Source organism: Nasonia vitripennis, chromosome 4, assembly GCF_009193385.2.
Source record: "Nasonia vitripennis strain AsymCx chromosome 4, Nvit_psr_1.1, whole genome shotgun sequence".
In the NCBI taxonomy this organism is placed as follows: domain Eukaryota; kingdom Metazoa; phylum Arthropoda; class Insecta; order Hymenoptera; family Pteromalidae; genus Nasonia; species Nasonia vitripennis.
Window position 1 is genome coordinate 1,339,150 of NC_045760.1, and position 16,771 is coordinate 1,355,920.

Genomic DNA, 16,771 nt, shown 5'->3' on the forward strand with positions numbered 1-16,771 from the left:
AATTAATTCCGCGCATTTTTTCCTATTTGTCCTTTAAATGCATTTGCTCTGTCTCTTTGAAGCGCGACGAGGGGGGTTAAAACGTGATCCTCCCGCTAACACTTTAGAGCGTCGCCATGGCTGCGCGCGACATATCCATCAATGTCGGACACTTTTTTCATCCGTTAGATATAATAATTTCGTATTTGCTCTACATCGAGCCATAAAAGTCGCCGCAGTTTTTCAAGCGTGAATCTCGTCGGCAAAGCTCCTGATGCTGCGCACGCGTCAGCGGCAATCACAGCTAATTGCACGCGGCGCGACCGCGTGTTATCGTCCCGCCAGCCTCAATCCCGAGAATTGATTATAAAGTTAGCGCCGCTCATTAAACTCCCTGAATGTGTGTCATCAAAGTGCCACGAGAGAGGGAGATGACAGTTGATCGAAGAAGGACGAAAAGGATCGAATCACCGGCGAAGAATCTCCGGATGCGCGCAGCGCAGAGAAACAAAAATTTATGCAAATCAGCAGGCGCCGCAATCTCGGCAGGCCTTATTCTCTCGCGGCGGGCGACGTCGCGCGTGTCGGGCCAATAAATATTAACAAACGAGTTCCGGGCGAAGCGCGCACGGAAAGCAGTCTCTCTCTCTCTCTCTCTCTCTCTCTCTCTCTCTCTCTTCGGCGCGCGCAGAACTGCATTTTTATCTCCCCCAATAAATTCGCCTCTCGAACGAGCGCTACATCGGCTCTCGTGGCTCGCTTTATCGAGCGCCGCGTTCGCGGAAGGCCGAACTTAATCTTCCGCGTGCGCGCGTGCGGTGCAAGGCAAGAGAAGGAGAGAGAAAGAGGCGGGAAAAATCGCGAGCGCGAAAAAGGAAGCGCCGATCGATCGGCTCCGTGTACAGAGAATGGATTCGAGATAGACCAAGCGGATTATTTATAAGAGGATTTATGCTCGACGCGGCCGTTTAATAAACGCGAATTTTGCTGATAGTGCGTCGGAGTAGGCAGCTCGCTAATGAAGAAATCGGGGAAATGTGTTTCGCGCGCGTTTTTCGGACTTTTATCCGGACGGAGCTTGCGCAAACATGCGGGCGTATTTGCGCCTCATAACTCGCCCGTAGACGAGGGTATAGCTGTATATCACGGACTACATAATCTTATTTAATGAGCTTTCGCCGGATTTTGCCGCCCTGACTTCCTCCTCGGGGATAAGAAGAAAAACAAAGAGGGATGTTCTTATGTACACTATAATCGGCTGAAAGCGTTTACTCTTCCTTATATACTACACTGAAATGTTCTCCTTTTTTCCCCTCGTATATTCTAGATGCGAATTTTTCAAACTTTAATCCTCCGTCCCGGGAATTTTTTCGCTCTCGGGGGAGTGAATTTCAGAAATTTCTTTAAAAAAGGCACCACCGCGCGAATTTCGCGGTTGCGCTCGGCCCGCAGCACTAAAACGTATCCGCAGTCTGGGGTAGCGTTATAATAAGCTAAAAGCATTGTCCGAAATGAATCCGACTAGCACAATGTAATTACGCGCATCTTTGCGCGTACATCCCCGAAAAGTTTTATCAAATTTCGGCCAAAGTGCACAGCGCAAGTGAGTTAATATACAAAGAAAGCGAGTTCGCTCTCGAAAATTTAACGCTTATTATACATATATTCCACATGACTTAATTATAATAAAAGCTCTTGAAAATTGCAAATCCCCTCGTACGTTGTAGGTTCGCTCCGGCTTTCGAAAACGATTCTCCCCCGCGAAAGTTGGGTTCGAAATTTCGCAGCTCCAAAACGATAACGACAAGTATCAAAACACGCGGAGCTTATAGCACTTTCAAAACGATCGCAGAGAGAGAGAGAGAGAGAGAGAGAGAGAGAGAGAGAGAGAGAGAGAGAGAGAGAGCAGCGATAAACAGCTGTCGTAACGCGGCCACTCGCCCGTATGTATTTATGCGTTATTAACGTCTCTCGCGGCGGCGTTTCAAATTTATGAAGCGGAGGCTCGTTTGCATGTGCGCCTTATACTCGCGTTAAAAGTACGGGCGGTATCGCGGCGAAACGACCGCAAGCTCCTTAAAGGTCCTCGGAGCTGCACGGATGGCCGCGCGAAAATAGATTGCGTCGCGCTCAACTCTCTTTTTTCCCTCTCCCTCTCGCTTCAGTCGTTAAATTTCGTGAGTTAGTGCGAGGTAAATTCCCGAGAGTCGAGAGCTGCAGCGAATATTTCTGCGCCGCTCGAATATCCGTCTCTCTCTCTCTCTCTCTCCCCCTCGCGGATTCTCCATTTTTCGCGAATATCTGCGGGGGATGTGTGTGTGCGCAGTGCGCCGCTGCACACAGTACATAAAGCGCGAGCGATATAAGTTACGGGGAAGAGACATTTTTCGTGTCCCGAGCTGGAAACGTATTAAAAATTCCCTCTGATGTATGCAGCAGCTTTCGGAGAGATTTTTCCCTGCGTGTATTTCTAGCGACGCGCGTATTGCTTTCCTCGAAAGTAGCAAGCCTCGGGCTATACGCACAAAGGGAGGCGGAGCGAGAAGTTGATGAAATTCGACAAAAAGAAATACATCGCCTCCCATGAGTCGCTCGAAAATTCGCGGGAATCCTATATAGGTTGCGGGGAGACGTGCGCCGCGCAAAAAGGCGGAAAACGAGGATGGGAACGGATGCGAAGAAAAGGGGTAGTGCGCTGAGCTCAATTTCTAGGGACTTGCATGCCCGGCGAGATGGAAGTCTATTTACTACGTGACCCAATTTTAAGACCAAATCACGCGGCGGCCCCCCGTGTGTTTCTTTGTAAATTGAACTCATTTCGGCTGAGAATGACGCTCGCTTCTAGATCTCTCGCTCCTTCTCGACTTTCTTTCAGCCTTTTGCCGCTGCAGCAGACTCCGGAAGCAGTCGAGTCCCGAGAGAGGCGAGCTCGGAGTTTGCGGCTCCGCTCCATCATAAGGCCGATATGAGAGAGATCTCTCTTTAAATATGCCAGAATTTCGTTATTCAACTTTCCGCGAATTTCAAAACTCTACTTCTCCCGTTCGATTCTCCGACTTCTCGGCTTTTTACGATCGACGTGTATAAGCAAGCAGACAAGCTGCGCGTCGATGCAATTTTCAAAACCCCCTCTAATGGATATGCCTCCGTAAAAAGCTCTCCTTTGCAGGAGCTTAAAACTTCGAGTCGTTTTTATACACCTCGCACGCCTGAGAGCTGTATCATCTTCAAGGGGGTCAGTTACGTGAAAACTGCCCCTTCCGGGACTTGGCAAGAGTTGCGTAAAGGAAACTTTAGCTACTGTAGGATCGAAAAATGTGATTTTCCAGCAACTTGCGAAGAGCCTCTATGCACGGGGAGCCTTCGATTAGTAAGCCGGTGCTGTAAATCTTGGCCGAGGCTCGGCATTGTGCGGACCGGAGCATTGTTACGATAATGCGCGATATATTGTGCGCGATCTCCATGGGCGTTCAATTCCGCCGGGTTACATATATATAATTAATGCTTCGCCGCACGAATCACCGCTAATTTGCCTCTGTTATACCGCTCGATACATACATTTTTGTTACAATAGCGCGGCGTCGTAATATGCCGCGACGTAACTCGATCCACCTGATACTCTTTATAATACTTTCACGTTCACACGTCAAGATGATAAAAGCGTTCGCGTTAAAATGAGAATTTCGCCCCCTCTCCGGTGTATTTCCATTCCGCATACAGGGCAGTATATCCTATATAGAGGGCGCGAGCACGGGACAGATTTTCTTCTGGAAATCGCATAAATAACGGGCCGATAAAATAAATGTATAAGCGCGTCTGTGTGTATAGCGACGGAAATGTAATTTTTCCATTTATAGCGGCGCGCGGGACGGATGCGATTCGGGCTAAAAATTCGCAGAGCAGACCGATTTCCGAGGGTGCGTCCGTGCCCGAGGCAGCCTCGCATTTTCACATTCGGCTCTTTCTCTGCGATCTGTGCGCGTTAAAATTCAGAGCGTCGGGAATTTCGCTGACGCCGACGAGTTTTGGAAGGATAGAGACTTTGTTTTCTGCTGTTATTTTGATTTATACGAATGTGTTTAATAATCCTTATATCGGCGGTGACCAGTGTCAGCGGAATATTTCAAGGGAGGCTTAATCATGCGTAGTACACTCATCGAGCGCATGATTAATAAGATATTTCGGGCGCCAGTTTGTCGCCCGCTCAAGTAATCGATACGCAGCATTTATTTATCGTTCAAAAGCGCATTCGTACATCGAACAAATTTTAGTCACTCTTAAACGCTCCAGCCACGCACTCGCAGCTCGAATTTCAATTTTCCAAAATTCCATTCACGCGGCGCTGCATGAAAGCGCCCTTTCACGTCCATTCACGTACGAATCCGTACAAAAAAAGTTATCTGACCGCAGTACAGCCCGGAAAAAGAAATCTCCCCCGAATCAAATCCGAAAAAAAAAGAGAAAAAAAGTGGCGATTCGCGCGCAGTAGAGGTCGAGAAGGCGTGTATAATAAAGCGCAGCTGTCCTGTTCTCTGTCCGGGAAATCTCACGTGCGCGCAGATAATGTCACCGAAGCGAGCGAGACTGCTGGTGGCCGTCGTGTGGGTGCTGAGCTTCATCATCTGCTTCCCGCCACTGGTCGGCTGGAAGGATCAGAAGGTACGTATACGGCCTTGCCGCCGCCGACGTCGTCGTTATAATCCCGACGACGCATCGCTGAGCAGCCGCAAAGCCTCGCCTGTCTGCGCTGTGTATAGTACGTATAGCTACGCGAACGTGTTTCGGCCTAGAGTGAGCCTTTTAAGGCCGAGAGAGAGAGACGCTGTTGCTCCGTAGGCCGCTGTCGAAAGTGATGAATGGTGTTATATTGGCGCGTCGTTTCCTAACCGGGGGATTCGACTATAATGTACGTTACGTTATTTCGTGGATAAACAGCGCGGCTGCTTTGTAAATGCATTATTTTTAGACTTGCGCGAGACTTCAATAAGCCGAAGACTCTGTACTTTGCTCGGGCTTTGAGCTATTTTTAATGAACTTTGGCGTGTAAGCTTGAAACGCTCTTCGCATCCTTGATCATCAGCGAGACAGTCGACGCGTGTATAGTTGCGCACTTAATTTTTCAGATCGGATACCAAGAGCCGGAAGTCGAGATAATATATTGCGTATAGTGTTTGAGTTTGCGACTTTAAAAGCGTCTTCTCTTCTTCCACTTCCTCTTCTTCTTCTTCTGCTTCTGATGAACGAGTTTACAAGTCGTGTAAGAGGTTTTTCATATTTTATACCCGGACGGCTGCGCAGCGCCGCGATATTGCAGCTAAACGACTTTTAACGAGATGTCGTGTTGCGCTTCCGAACTTTTCCGATGTACTCAGCTCTAGTTTGCCATATTGTTTTTTGCTATAATCTCGCGATCAAACACAGCGAGTACGTGCTCGATTAATTAAGCCAAGGCGAAATAAAGGCAGCCGAGTGATAAAAGCGCTGAACTAATTAGCAATCTCGTGATATAAGGGCGAGAGAGCGGCGATAAGCAATTTGCAAATGAATTTACCGCGGATGAAATAAAAGCGCGTATTATACGACTCGTATATAAATGTGGTATATATATCGTGCAGGGCAGGCGGCGGCGGCGGCGGCGGCGACTGATTAAGTCGAAGGAGCGAGAGAGAGAGAGAGAGAGAGAGAGAGAGAGTATAGGTCGAGTTTACGATCCTCGGGACCATAAACGTATATCTTTGTGTATCCTCCACAGGACGACGAGCTTGAGGGCAACATCACGTTCCCCGAAAACGGCCCATTCAACACCACGAGCAGCAGCAGCAGCAGCGGCATCATCGTCCCCGTCAAGCCCTGTCGATGGATTTGCGAGCTCACCAACGACGCCGGCTACGTTGTTTATAGGTAAGCGAGCCATCGAAATATCAAGCGTTACATAAATAAAACATCATATACGAACAACTCGATACACACGGAATACCGTACGCTTTATTTGCTCTGCGGGGGCGGACGCGTATTGTTTCCGAATAAAAATTCTCGCCCTCTCTCTTTCTCTGCTTTTTGTTTCGAGAGAGAGAGAGAGAGAGAGAGAGAGAGAGAGAGAGAGAGAGAGAGAGAGAGAGAGAGCACCGAGCGCTGCGTCGTGTTTACACTGGCGAACGAGATGTTTGCGTAATCACCTGCGAAAATTTATACGTCCGTAGGCTGCGCGGATATAACTAAATCCACTTATCTTTTTGCCTCTCTCTCGAGACTTTGTTACATATACACAGATGAAAATCGTCGTCAAGGTCGTCGTCGTTTACGATCGCACACACATACGGATGAGAATATACGAGATCGCGCGCGACGTTGGAATAATATTTTCGCGCGCGCGGACCTTCTGCCCGCGAGAGTGCGTAAGTATGAGAGAAAGAAAAAGGAAAACAACGCGAGGCTATTTTCGGCGCCCATACATACGCGAGGACGTACTCGAGACACTCGGTCGGTCACGTCGATCAATCAGCTGAATCGAGGCACGACTTGTGCGCGGAATTTGCTTCTATTCGGAAAGGAATTAGAGCTAGCTTTATTAAACAATACTGCGAGCGCAGTGCGTTGTTTTTATTGCACCCCCAGTATAAGCGAGTGTATTTAATAATTACGCCCCGAAGTTTTGCCTCGCTGTAAGGCAAACAAAGTCGACGCGTAATTTCGCTTTAATGCAGCTGTATATAACCGGGAGCGTACATATTTTCGTAAGCATCTCTCCCCGCAGCTGTGTCACCGCCGCCGACGCGCTAATTAGAAAAACTCTTTCTCCCCTTCCCCCAAAGAAAACACAGCTCTCGCATAGTGTAAATCAATTACTCGCTGGATACACAAGCGGGCTAGACTTGGAAAATAAACTTCGCGTTAAACTCCGTGTGTCTCAATAGCTGCTGTGACCGATACTTAGACGTTATGAGACAGCGGCTCGCGCTTCGTTTTCTTTCGATTAACCGACTTTGAGTATTGCTCTTATAATACCGCCGGAAAAGCGGTTACACACCTCGATCTCGATCCCGGCAGCCTTGAGCGCGGGAAATATTTAATTGGTGGAAAAAAGTCGCGCGCGAGGAAAGTTTGTCATCCAAAACTCAATTACATAGGGCGCGGCGCGGAGCTGCTCGTTAGGAAAGTCGGAAAAATAATAGCTGCGCGGCGGGAAAAAACAAAGTTAATTCTCTCTCGCAGGCCGCCTGAATAATTGGAGCTAAACATTTTCCGTACGCGGAGCAGCTGCGTAACTGCAGTTAACTTTCACACGCGTCGACTTTTGACGCCGATGCGATTAGACCGCGCGCGAACGCGAGAGAGAAAGAGAGCTTCGAGATGAAAATCCGCTTGTTTTTTCAAATTAAACAACGAGTATAGGCATTCGATGTTGGTTATACAGCGTCGTATCCCTCTCCGCGGCTCTCCACGGAGCGAAGAAGACTCGACTCAGGCAAAGCTCCCCTGTTACTCGCATTAATTAGCGCTAATTAACATTCTCTTTCGGTCGTTTACTGCCTCACCCTAGCCTCGGAGCTTATTCGCCATCGGCGGCTGAGCCTGTACTCTCCGAGCGCGGGGCCGCGAGCTATTAGCCCCGGTGTAACTCGACTGTCACGCCGAGCAAAATTAATTATATTTCCGGCCAGACTGCAGTGCTGCACCTCGCGCTGGCTTATTATTATAAAATCATTAGAACCATTCGGAGCAGCTCTGGAGCGCTGGAGGCGCGATAAGTCCGCGATGATTTACGGCCCCGTGTTACGCGAGCTTTCGCGCGCGCGCGGGGTAAAATATACACACACACACACACACACCTGCACACGGGAGAAAAATGCACCGGCTGAGGGATGCGTTCGTTTTTCACCCGGAGATACAGAGGAGCGCCCTGATTCGCCCATACGTTTCGGAGATTTATGACTGCAGCCGTTTTTTTTTTGAATCGGAGCGTTAAATTGATTCTGTTGCACAACGCGCCCGGTAATCCAATTCGAAGGGTAAGCGCGGCGCAACTCTCGGCAATAACGCGCTTTCAAGCCGTGGTGTCGATTGTTACTCGATCTCGAAAAATTGCAACGCTGTCTTCGATCGCTGGCCGCTCTCGCGTTTCCCCGCTCTCTCTCACCTGTTGAATGCAAAAACGCGACACTCCCCTCCGAGCGAGCTGTTATATACACGGCTCTTTTACTCTCCTGCTTTCAGCGCCCTCGGATCCTTTTACATACCGACGCTGGTGATGCTGTTTTTCTACTGGCGCATCTACAACGCCGCCGTCTCGACGACCAGGGCCATCAATCGGGGCTTCCGCACGACCAAGAGCTCCAAGATGATGGGCTCTAGGTACGTATATTCGACAATGCGAGATGGAATACATTAGATGGAAAGAAGCTTTAGCCGTCCGGTAATTCTCTCCCGTTGACTGACAAGCTTTTTCCGGCAAAAAAGCTCGGCTCCCCCGCATACGGCTATAAAACGATAAAGTATTCGCAGTGTGTATAGGCTTCTTCCGGGTCTCTAATTTTTTCCCTCCCATTCCGCCCCCTTTTTTCACGAGAAGAGGGCAACTTTCCCTCCCTTCTCTCTTACGCGGCGCGTCCCCGAACTCCGTGCCGTAGTATAATACCGAGGACGTCGACCTCTCTCTCTCTCAGAAAATTATATTTCTCTGTTTACGTACGTTTACGATTTATTTTACCGGCGCGATATACGGTTAAGCACACACAGAGAGCGCGTTCCGGGCTAATGTGATTCCGGAGATGGAATTTCCTCGAGATAAGAAACTTAATCGAACGTCGCCCCGGGCGTATTAGGTGATGGTCGCCGCAGTGGAACGGGCCGGGATTGATCAGACGCGCATAATAAGAGTGCATCTCGGCGAGTAAGAGAAAACTAATGCCTATCTCTTTTATGCAGGTTCGACGAGCAGCGGCTGACGCTGAGGATACATCGAGGCCGAGCGAGCGAGTACAACGGCAGCAACGGCAGTCCCCGAAGCAGCGACTGCACCGCGGCCCGCAGCCCGTCGCGCCGCGACCGCATCAAGATCTCGGTCTCCTACCCGAGCACCGAGACCCTCAACACCAAGTGCAACAACACGCTGGAGCGAACGCCCTCGAGGTGCTCCCAGGTCTCCGTTCACTACAGCAACGGCCAGACCCAGAGCCAACTGTGTCCGTCTTCCAGAACGACGCATCTCAAGGTTCGCATAGCGCAATTTTCTGAGAGGGCAAGCTGAGAGCACTTTGCAGTTTTATTTACCCTTAGCGCAAAGCCGAGCCAGTAATCCCCGCCTTTGAAGAAAATTTTTTCCCCGAACCTGCAGCCGCCCCCTGTCGCTCAGCGCGATATCCGTAGACGCGAAATTAAAATCCTCCGGCAGCCCCGCGCGCATTATAATCTGTTTACCGAGAGTCACGCCCGAGTGATCATGTTGTTATTTAGGTCGGAGGCATCGGCAGAGTTGGAAGCTCCAGAAGGCCGAGCCGGCGCAGCAGTTGCGAGAGCCAAGTAACCGGAGACGTCGTCTCGCTCCGGGAATTGACTCCAGGGACGAACGAGGAGAAGCCCCGCGTCATGAAAATGGGCAAGCGAAACATAAAGGCTCAGGTGAAGCTCCCCGCATACTCTCTCGCTAATCCTACTAAACTTGCGCATCTGTATTTTTAAACTCCGCTGATTGAGCCTCGTTGAAGCCAATCGATTGGAACAACGCCCGTTCGTGATTTTTCTCAATCAACGAGTAACCCTTCGATTAAATCGCACGCACGCAGGTCAAGCGCATCCGCATGGAGACGAAGGCGGCCAAGACTCTGGGAATAATCGTGGGCGGCTTCATCCTCTGCTGGCTGCCCTTCTTCACGATGTACCTGGTGCGAGCCTTCTGCCCGAACTGCATCCACCCGACGGTATTCAGCGTGCTATTCTGGCTGGGCTACTGCAACTCCGCCATTAATCCCTGCATCTACGCCCTCTTCAGCAAGGACTTTCGATTCGCCTTCAAGAAGATCATCTGCAACTGCTTCTGCAAGCAGCGAGCGAACACGCTGCGCAGGGGTAGCGACGGCAGCCAACTTACCACGAGGTAACCCTTACATCACCCTCTCGTCTGTCTCACGATTTTCTACTATTATTATTAATATTACTACTGCTACTGTTACGTGTACTTACATGGTCGTTTGTAAGGGATGCTCGCCGGGCTGTGTTCAATCGCTATGGCGTTATCGTGTTAAGTTGTACAAATACAAGTTTAAGAGTCGGAAGTAGCCGCGGCGAAGTGTATCGCCTCGCGAGCATCCTCCCCATCCAAAGAGACGTGTCACGAGTTTTGTAGTAAAATTTTTTCGTACATGAAAGTAGAAGTATAGCGCGTGACAACATTCTTGTCTCTGGTCGTGCTATACGCTTTTGTCACGTACGATTCGTCGAAGAATTTTCACCCTGAATTTTTATATCCGTTTCGATCCTTACAGATTCTTGATAGATATGTGTGGACATATTTTTCTCTCTGTACATTTTATACATATTGTATTTGATATAATGTCATTATTATTATTGTGATAATATAACATGTTTTAATAATTATGTGCTCCTCCGTTAAATGTTGATCAGTGTATCTCAACAACGATTTCACGCATGTAGTAAATTCATCGTCGTTTGAAAAAAGCCCCAGTAGAAAAAGATCCTTTGAAGAATCGACATACAGACTCGACAGCGTCTGTACCACGATTTTCTGGGCGAAGTGCGAGCACGGTTTTCTCGGCGAAAAATGGTTTGGCACTTCCTAGCGTAACGTTCCGCGGAAAACTGTCAAGAAGCTTACTCTTTTCAACAATAGCAAGTTTGTCGCTGAACTTTTAAAAGTAATGTAACTTTACGTGTTCTTCAAAGCTGTCGGAAGCATTTCAAGGTTGAATCGCACCATCTCTCCTATACCTATGTGGTGTATTAGAGAAGTTGAATTAAGGTGAAAAATATAGAATTTCTTCGGGGCGCGCTACACTCAAGTGTAAATAAACTTCTTCTTTTTATCGTTTCTGCAAACGCTGCTGTCGGCCAACGATAAGCGACTGTTTTAAAGGAGCAAAAATTGTTTCTTGTTGCTCTCATATCGGCGCTTTCCGTTTCTGAAAACGCTGCAAAAATAAAAGTTCTAATTAAAAGCAATCAACGGCAGAGAGCGAGAGAGAGAGAGAGAGAGGGCCATAACCATTTATTTGCCGGGAAAATCCCGACAAAAGTCTCCGCAAGTCCAGCACGTGAACGAACGAACGAAAAAAGTAAAACTGTCTCTCGAGAGGAGGCAGCCTGCAATCCAATTCGAGAGAAAGTTGACACATGAGTACATCCATAGTCTGTGTGCAGTACCTTTGGCATCGCATCGCATCATCGTTGTTCTCCCTGTACTATATTCGATGGCTGTCTGATCCGTTGGAGCTGAATAAACTAAAGCTCGCGAAGCTTTGTTTACAAAGCTGCAAAAAAACTTAAGCTATACAAACAATACGACAATGAATGATTGAACGGCGGGACTTTGTAGATTTCGTTTTTCAGGAACGAGCGGAGCCCCGGCCGCGCGAGATGCGGCCCGTCGCAGGGCCTTTCGATCGAGGACTCCGACCCCGATCACGGATCTGACGCCAACGTCCAATCGCAGAGCGACTCCAGATGACTGTAGCACCTCGGGCTCGGCGCGCAGTGCCTCACCCTGAGCCTCCTGGCGGCGCCTGTGGTGGACCAGGCGGGCAGCGACGCCGGCGGCGAAGTCAGGCGCAGGGTATCCTTCGGGGCCGTCGAGATGCGCCGGGCCGAGAACGAGGATCGAGCCGACGATGATCACGCCAAGCAGCAATCGGACGACCATCTCGAGCGAGTCGCCCTCGTCGCGGACGACGAGGCCGTCGGCGATGGCGCCGGCGCGAGTAGGCGATCCTCGAGGCTAGGACAGCTGCACCGGAGCTGGGATTAGGCTGTCTGAATGCTTCACCAGCGTACGAGGTTCGTCGCGAATTTTCAGCGAAATACGGCGCATGCGATATAGTGTTTGGCGCGAGGCTTGTAGGGCGAATTGATAATGCGTTAGACGGTGCGCGAGGAGACGCGCGACTGCTCTCATTGACTGTATACTCGTTAGTGAAGTCATGCGGGCGGCTTAAGCCAGTGAACTCGGAGCAGCGAGTTTCGGAAGACGCTTTGAAAATTAACGGGCCGAGAGCCTCACAGACAGCCGACTCTCTCACGATCTGTCCCTCGCTCTCCCTCTGCATGCCCATTGTTTGTACTGCTTCATGCTGAAAGTACCACCAACGAGAGGGCAATGAGGCAAAAGAGGCTCGAGAGGAGAATTCTGTTAATAAGTCGATAAATGCGTTATATATATGCCCTCTGATGTGGGCACGCGAAAAGCCTCGATTTGGTATTTAAGCTGTGTACGAGGTTGACGTAAGATTTACGCTCTCAAATATTTATCCCCGCATCGATTTCGCCCGCGTAGTACGGAGGGGTCGATACGACGACTAATATTTTAGGGCTTCAATCGCAGGCTTTTTTGTGCCCTGTTTAAAAATAGCTCGAAGCTTATTACGCTTGAATTATTCAGATGATTGTGACTATTTCTATTTCGCTTCCAGCCAGAGACGTAGTACGCGGTGGTGGTAAAAAGCGCAACGAGTTGAAAGTTCTCCTAGCACCGGAAACGTCATTCGGATACACGCCAAGTTTAATAGCATTTGCGCGGCTTCTCGAACTACGCGAAGTAACGCATAATAATTAAACCCGCGTAGGTGGGACCCATATAATAATTCTCTACTGTTTCAGGTGCAAGAATTCCAGGCAGTCGCCCAGAGCCGTGCTCACACACAAAGTTTCGAGCGAAGAAGAATTACGAGGAAGAGTAAAAATACACGTAAATTTGAAAAAAGAAGTGTTACAAGTGTTACAGTGTATACAAGCGCGCATAGCCAAAGCACAAACCGTATAAATATGTCGGAAAAGTATACATAAATATTATGAATAATGTTACTGTCGACGGGTTTTGTCTGATTTTTTCATAATGTTTAACTTTGCCGGTGAGCGCGGAAAGACGCAAAGAACAGAAAAAAACATATACACATATATAGCTGCTGTGCGGTTGATCGATGCTACACGTTCCGATATATTGTATACAATATAGGGTCTTTGCGTTTACAATGGTCATTTTGCTAACTTGTCCGCTTACTGGGCGCAGCCCTGCCCTTTTTTAAAAGCGATCGGAGAGCGCGATCCTGTATAAACTATACTGAGTTTCCGAAGAATGTTACCGAACTTTAAAGAAGACAACAAAATAATGTAATTTTAATCGTATAAATACAAAGAAAGTTGTGAGAATTTACGTCAGCCGAGTCCGTTTATTCTCAACCCTGCCGGCAACGATCCACCATTTATTCTTTTTTGGTTTTCCTATTATTCAAATGTTTGCTTTATCTCCGTAATGAAAGCTCAATCCCGCAGATCAACAGAAACTTCAATTCAGGCGGAGGCGGAGACTACGTCTATTTTCGCCTCGTAACAGAAAAGCCAAACACGAGCAGTTTGAGCGATAACTCGAAGCCACCACAATCAGGAGCGAGCCCCTTAAAAAAAGCCTACAGAGGACTTGAAATTCTCGACACTCCCAATCGTTGTTCTTGCGGCTGCTACCCGACCAAACTTCCGTTTGAACTTCGTCCTCGCGCAGCGGAAGCTCGTATACTTCGCTGACAGCCTGCGGGTCCTGCTAATGACGCCGAGAGCCTTCGGGCGCCCGCCGGCAAGTCTCTCTGCGATCGATACGCGGGTGCGCAAGTGACAAAGCTTTTCCCAAGAGAACGCACCTATACTCTACGCGCGCGCGTGCCTGTGTGCACTGTACCCGTTGAGGTATTTGGAAAAGTTGGCGACCGCGTACATCGGCTAATTAGCCAAAGCGATAGCGGCTCGCGCTCGTCGAGTTGTAAGTGCGGCGACGACGTCGTCTCTCTGTGGATTCGTCGCCGCTGCAGTTTCTGTGTACTCGCGTCGATGTGTATGTTGCGACGCACGAGGATTCCGATAGGGGAGGGGAAACTCGTCGGATGATCTGAGAATTAGCGTCGACAATGCTGTCAGACGGAAGATCAACAGCTTCGAGGCGCGTAATCCGCGGGATGACATGGCTTTTCTCGGAAACTCGACGTATTGGCACAAGGTATTATAGTTTCGCGCAGCGCTTCTGTTTACACGTTCGCAGTCCGCCCTTTTTGTCTGTTTGAGTGAACGTTGGCGCTTTATTCATTCGCTGCAGTAGCGAACTGCTGTAAATCAACACTGTTTATCCAAGCAGCTAGCCTTGGCTAAAGCAAGCGGATATGTGACACGTATACGTATATATAGCGAGGTGTACAGCGCAACGTCCTCAAGTTTTGATTACAATTAAGGACCTTATTAAAATAGGTCAACAAGTCTCCCTCGCTCGCTGCAACCGATCGTGGCTCTTGGCTCGAAATTTATAGTGGATATAATACGTGAACGGTGTCTCGCGTGAACTTTTAAAATTATTCTAATTCTCTAAATTCGCTTGAACGTCAAGCGACGAGTATCGGAGCCATAGGTATAATTCCATTACTCGAATTCGTGTAACTTCGTGAAAGCCCTATCAGGGGAACTTTGGCGCAAGTTCGCCTAATAGAACTTAACAGTCCTCCTAAATATCATCACAATGTAGCCCCGTTTAAATCAAAGTCATTTTGTCAGCCCGTTGAAGTTTACGAAAACTATAGTCGCGAGTGTGCCGTGTTATTGTTCCTCGCTTTTGTCGAGAAACGTTACTTCTGCTCGAGATTCGAATTTGAAAGAGCGATTAAAAGTTACAACTTACACGCCCCACTCTCGATTTTCACTTCTCGACTAGCTCGATCGCGATAAAGTTTTTCGAAAAAACCCAGAATTTCCGGATATAGCCCTCGGAAGAGAGATGGCGCGGATAGTCCTTTCATTAAAAATATACTCGCGCCGGTCTGCCTTATTTTCATTGCGCTCGAACACGCGACATCGGCTCCTCGAAGTACTTCGAGCACCGAGCTCTCGCTGCGTACAAGTACAAGCCCGCTCCGCATTCCTATACATCCTAAAGTTCTGGCCCAAATACGTGCAAAGATTAATTAGTAAACGCGGAACTTTTCGCGAGCGAGCGAGCGCGCTGTTAAGTGAATTTAACTCTTGAACTTTAATGAGCTAAAGAACTTGCCTTATTGCAGTCGCATAAATTTCCATTGTTTATCGCCGCGACGCGTTCGCAAATATACGCCCTGCTAAACGGAAGCCGCAGACCGCGCAATGAAAAGCTCGAAATTATTTTCCCGCTGCTCGATAGGATTCTATACTCCGCCCTATATAGCCGAACGACGGCGGTCGTGCTCCAATTGAGCGAGTTCTCCAGCTCTTCTGCCGATAAGCCCTTCAGGAGCCGGTGAATTGCGCGCGGCATCCTTCGCAGAGGGAGTCCGCAAAGCTCGCGGGCCTGCAGCCGGATCTTTAGTTTTGCTCGGCTTTGATCTGGGCCAAGTGTCCCCAGCCAGTCACGGCTGTGTCGCTTGATTTGTCTCTCGAGTTCTCGAACGTTCGCGGACACAGCGATCGGCTATGCACAAACGAATCGTTGATTGAGTTACGGAAGCGGACTGGAATAAAGCGGAAGAACGTTAGAGTTATAATTACACTTATATCGCGCTGATGTTCGCCCATCGATTTCTCTCCCGCGTGCATCTCTTAGACGCGTCATTGAATATTTCAGTCGCGAGGATCTCTCTCTCTCTCTCTCTCTCTCTTTCGAAATAAAGCGTGAAAAATGCTTATGCAAACAATTATGCGCCGGCCGCGCGCAGTGATTTCAAATTTCCAGCGACACGGGATAAATACAGTTATTATTCAGCTCGTTCCCGTCGTATCTCCCTCGGCGCGCAACAGTCGACGCCCACAGCGTGTGTGCACTGTATACGTATACACAGCGAGGCAGTTTTCAGGGCGAGAGGAAGATAGAGGCCGAGAGAGTCCCTCCGCTTTATTAGCCTTCGCCATAAAACTCATCCCATGAATAATTCACGGCTTATCAATTAAAAGGGAACGCGACGCCGAAACGCTCTAGTTTTATGCCCACTTCGAACGACTTCGGCGCAATATAAACACACGCCGCAGCTCCCCCGTACTTCGTGCGCGTGTGCGTCCGCGGTTAAGTGGATCATTGAAATAATTTCTGGAAAAAACTTTTATCTCCCGCATACGACTCTTACGTTGGATCAATCATTTTTTTGTCAGCAAAGTTCGCGCCGTGAAAAGCTCGCTGCGACAGGGGACTATATACAGCCTTGACCTACAGAGGGAGGGAGAGGGGAAGCTTTTGAAAATCAGCGAATGCAAATGCATCGCGTACGCGGAGGGGAAAAAAGGGAAGAAAAGCCATTGTTTCCCGCGGGGGCGCGACGGAACACACGCAATATTGCGTCGTCGGACACACACGCGCGCGCGCGCTCGGCGATTTGCAATTGAAAGAAGCACGCTAGTTTCCTTCAGGAAATGTAGCCGGACGTCCCGGTGAAAGCAGCTCACGTGCGCGTCCCATTTTCAGCTCCGCCCCGGAGATAGAAAGAGAGAGAGAGCTAGACTAATCTGCATTTTCACGCGCTCGCGGAATGCTATGTATTTCGACCGGTAATTTTCGAGGATTTTGAATATTTCATACACAGATATATATGGGGGGCCACGCGCGCTTTTTTCGAGAGCTTTTCCTTGT

The 16,771-nt window shown here is 48.9% G+C and overlaps 1 protein-coding gene across 8 annotated transcripts in view; it reads left to right on the plus strand.

Annotated features, from left to right (window-relative positions):
* Positions 1-13,357, plus strand: part of LOC100122987 (putative octopamine receptor) — a 68,419-nt gene extending 55,062 nt beyond the window's left edge. For 3 of the 8 annotated variants that reach the window (XM_031928498.2, XM_031928499.2, XM_031928497.2), the window contains 8 exons: positions 4,540-4,638; positions 5,732-5,880; positions 8,194-8,331; positions 8,905-9,190; positions 9,433-9,597; positions 9,762-10,072; positions 11,528-11,985; positions 12,805-13,357. In XM_031928498.2, the coding sequence (XP_031784358.1) occupies positions 4,540-4,638; positions 5,732-5,880; positions 8,194-8,331; positions 8,905-9,190; positions 9,433-9,597; positions 9,762-10,072; positions 11,528-11,699 (1,320 nt within the window). In that variant the 3' untranslated portion in view covers positions 11,700-11,985; positions 12,805-13,357. Of the gene's footprint in view, positions 1-4,539; positions 4,639-5,731; positions 5,881-8,193; positions 8,332-8,904; positions 9,191-9,432; positions 9,598-9,761; positions 10,073-11,527; positions 11,986-12,617; positions 12,743-12,804 lie in introns of all 8 variants that reach the window. The other 5 variants (XM_032599921.1, XM_031928501.2, XM_032599920.1 and 2 more) reach the window with 4 other exon arrangements.
* Positions 13,358-16,771: the final 3,414 nt, after the last annotated feature.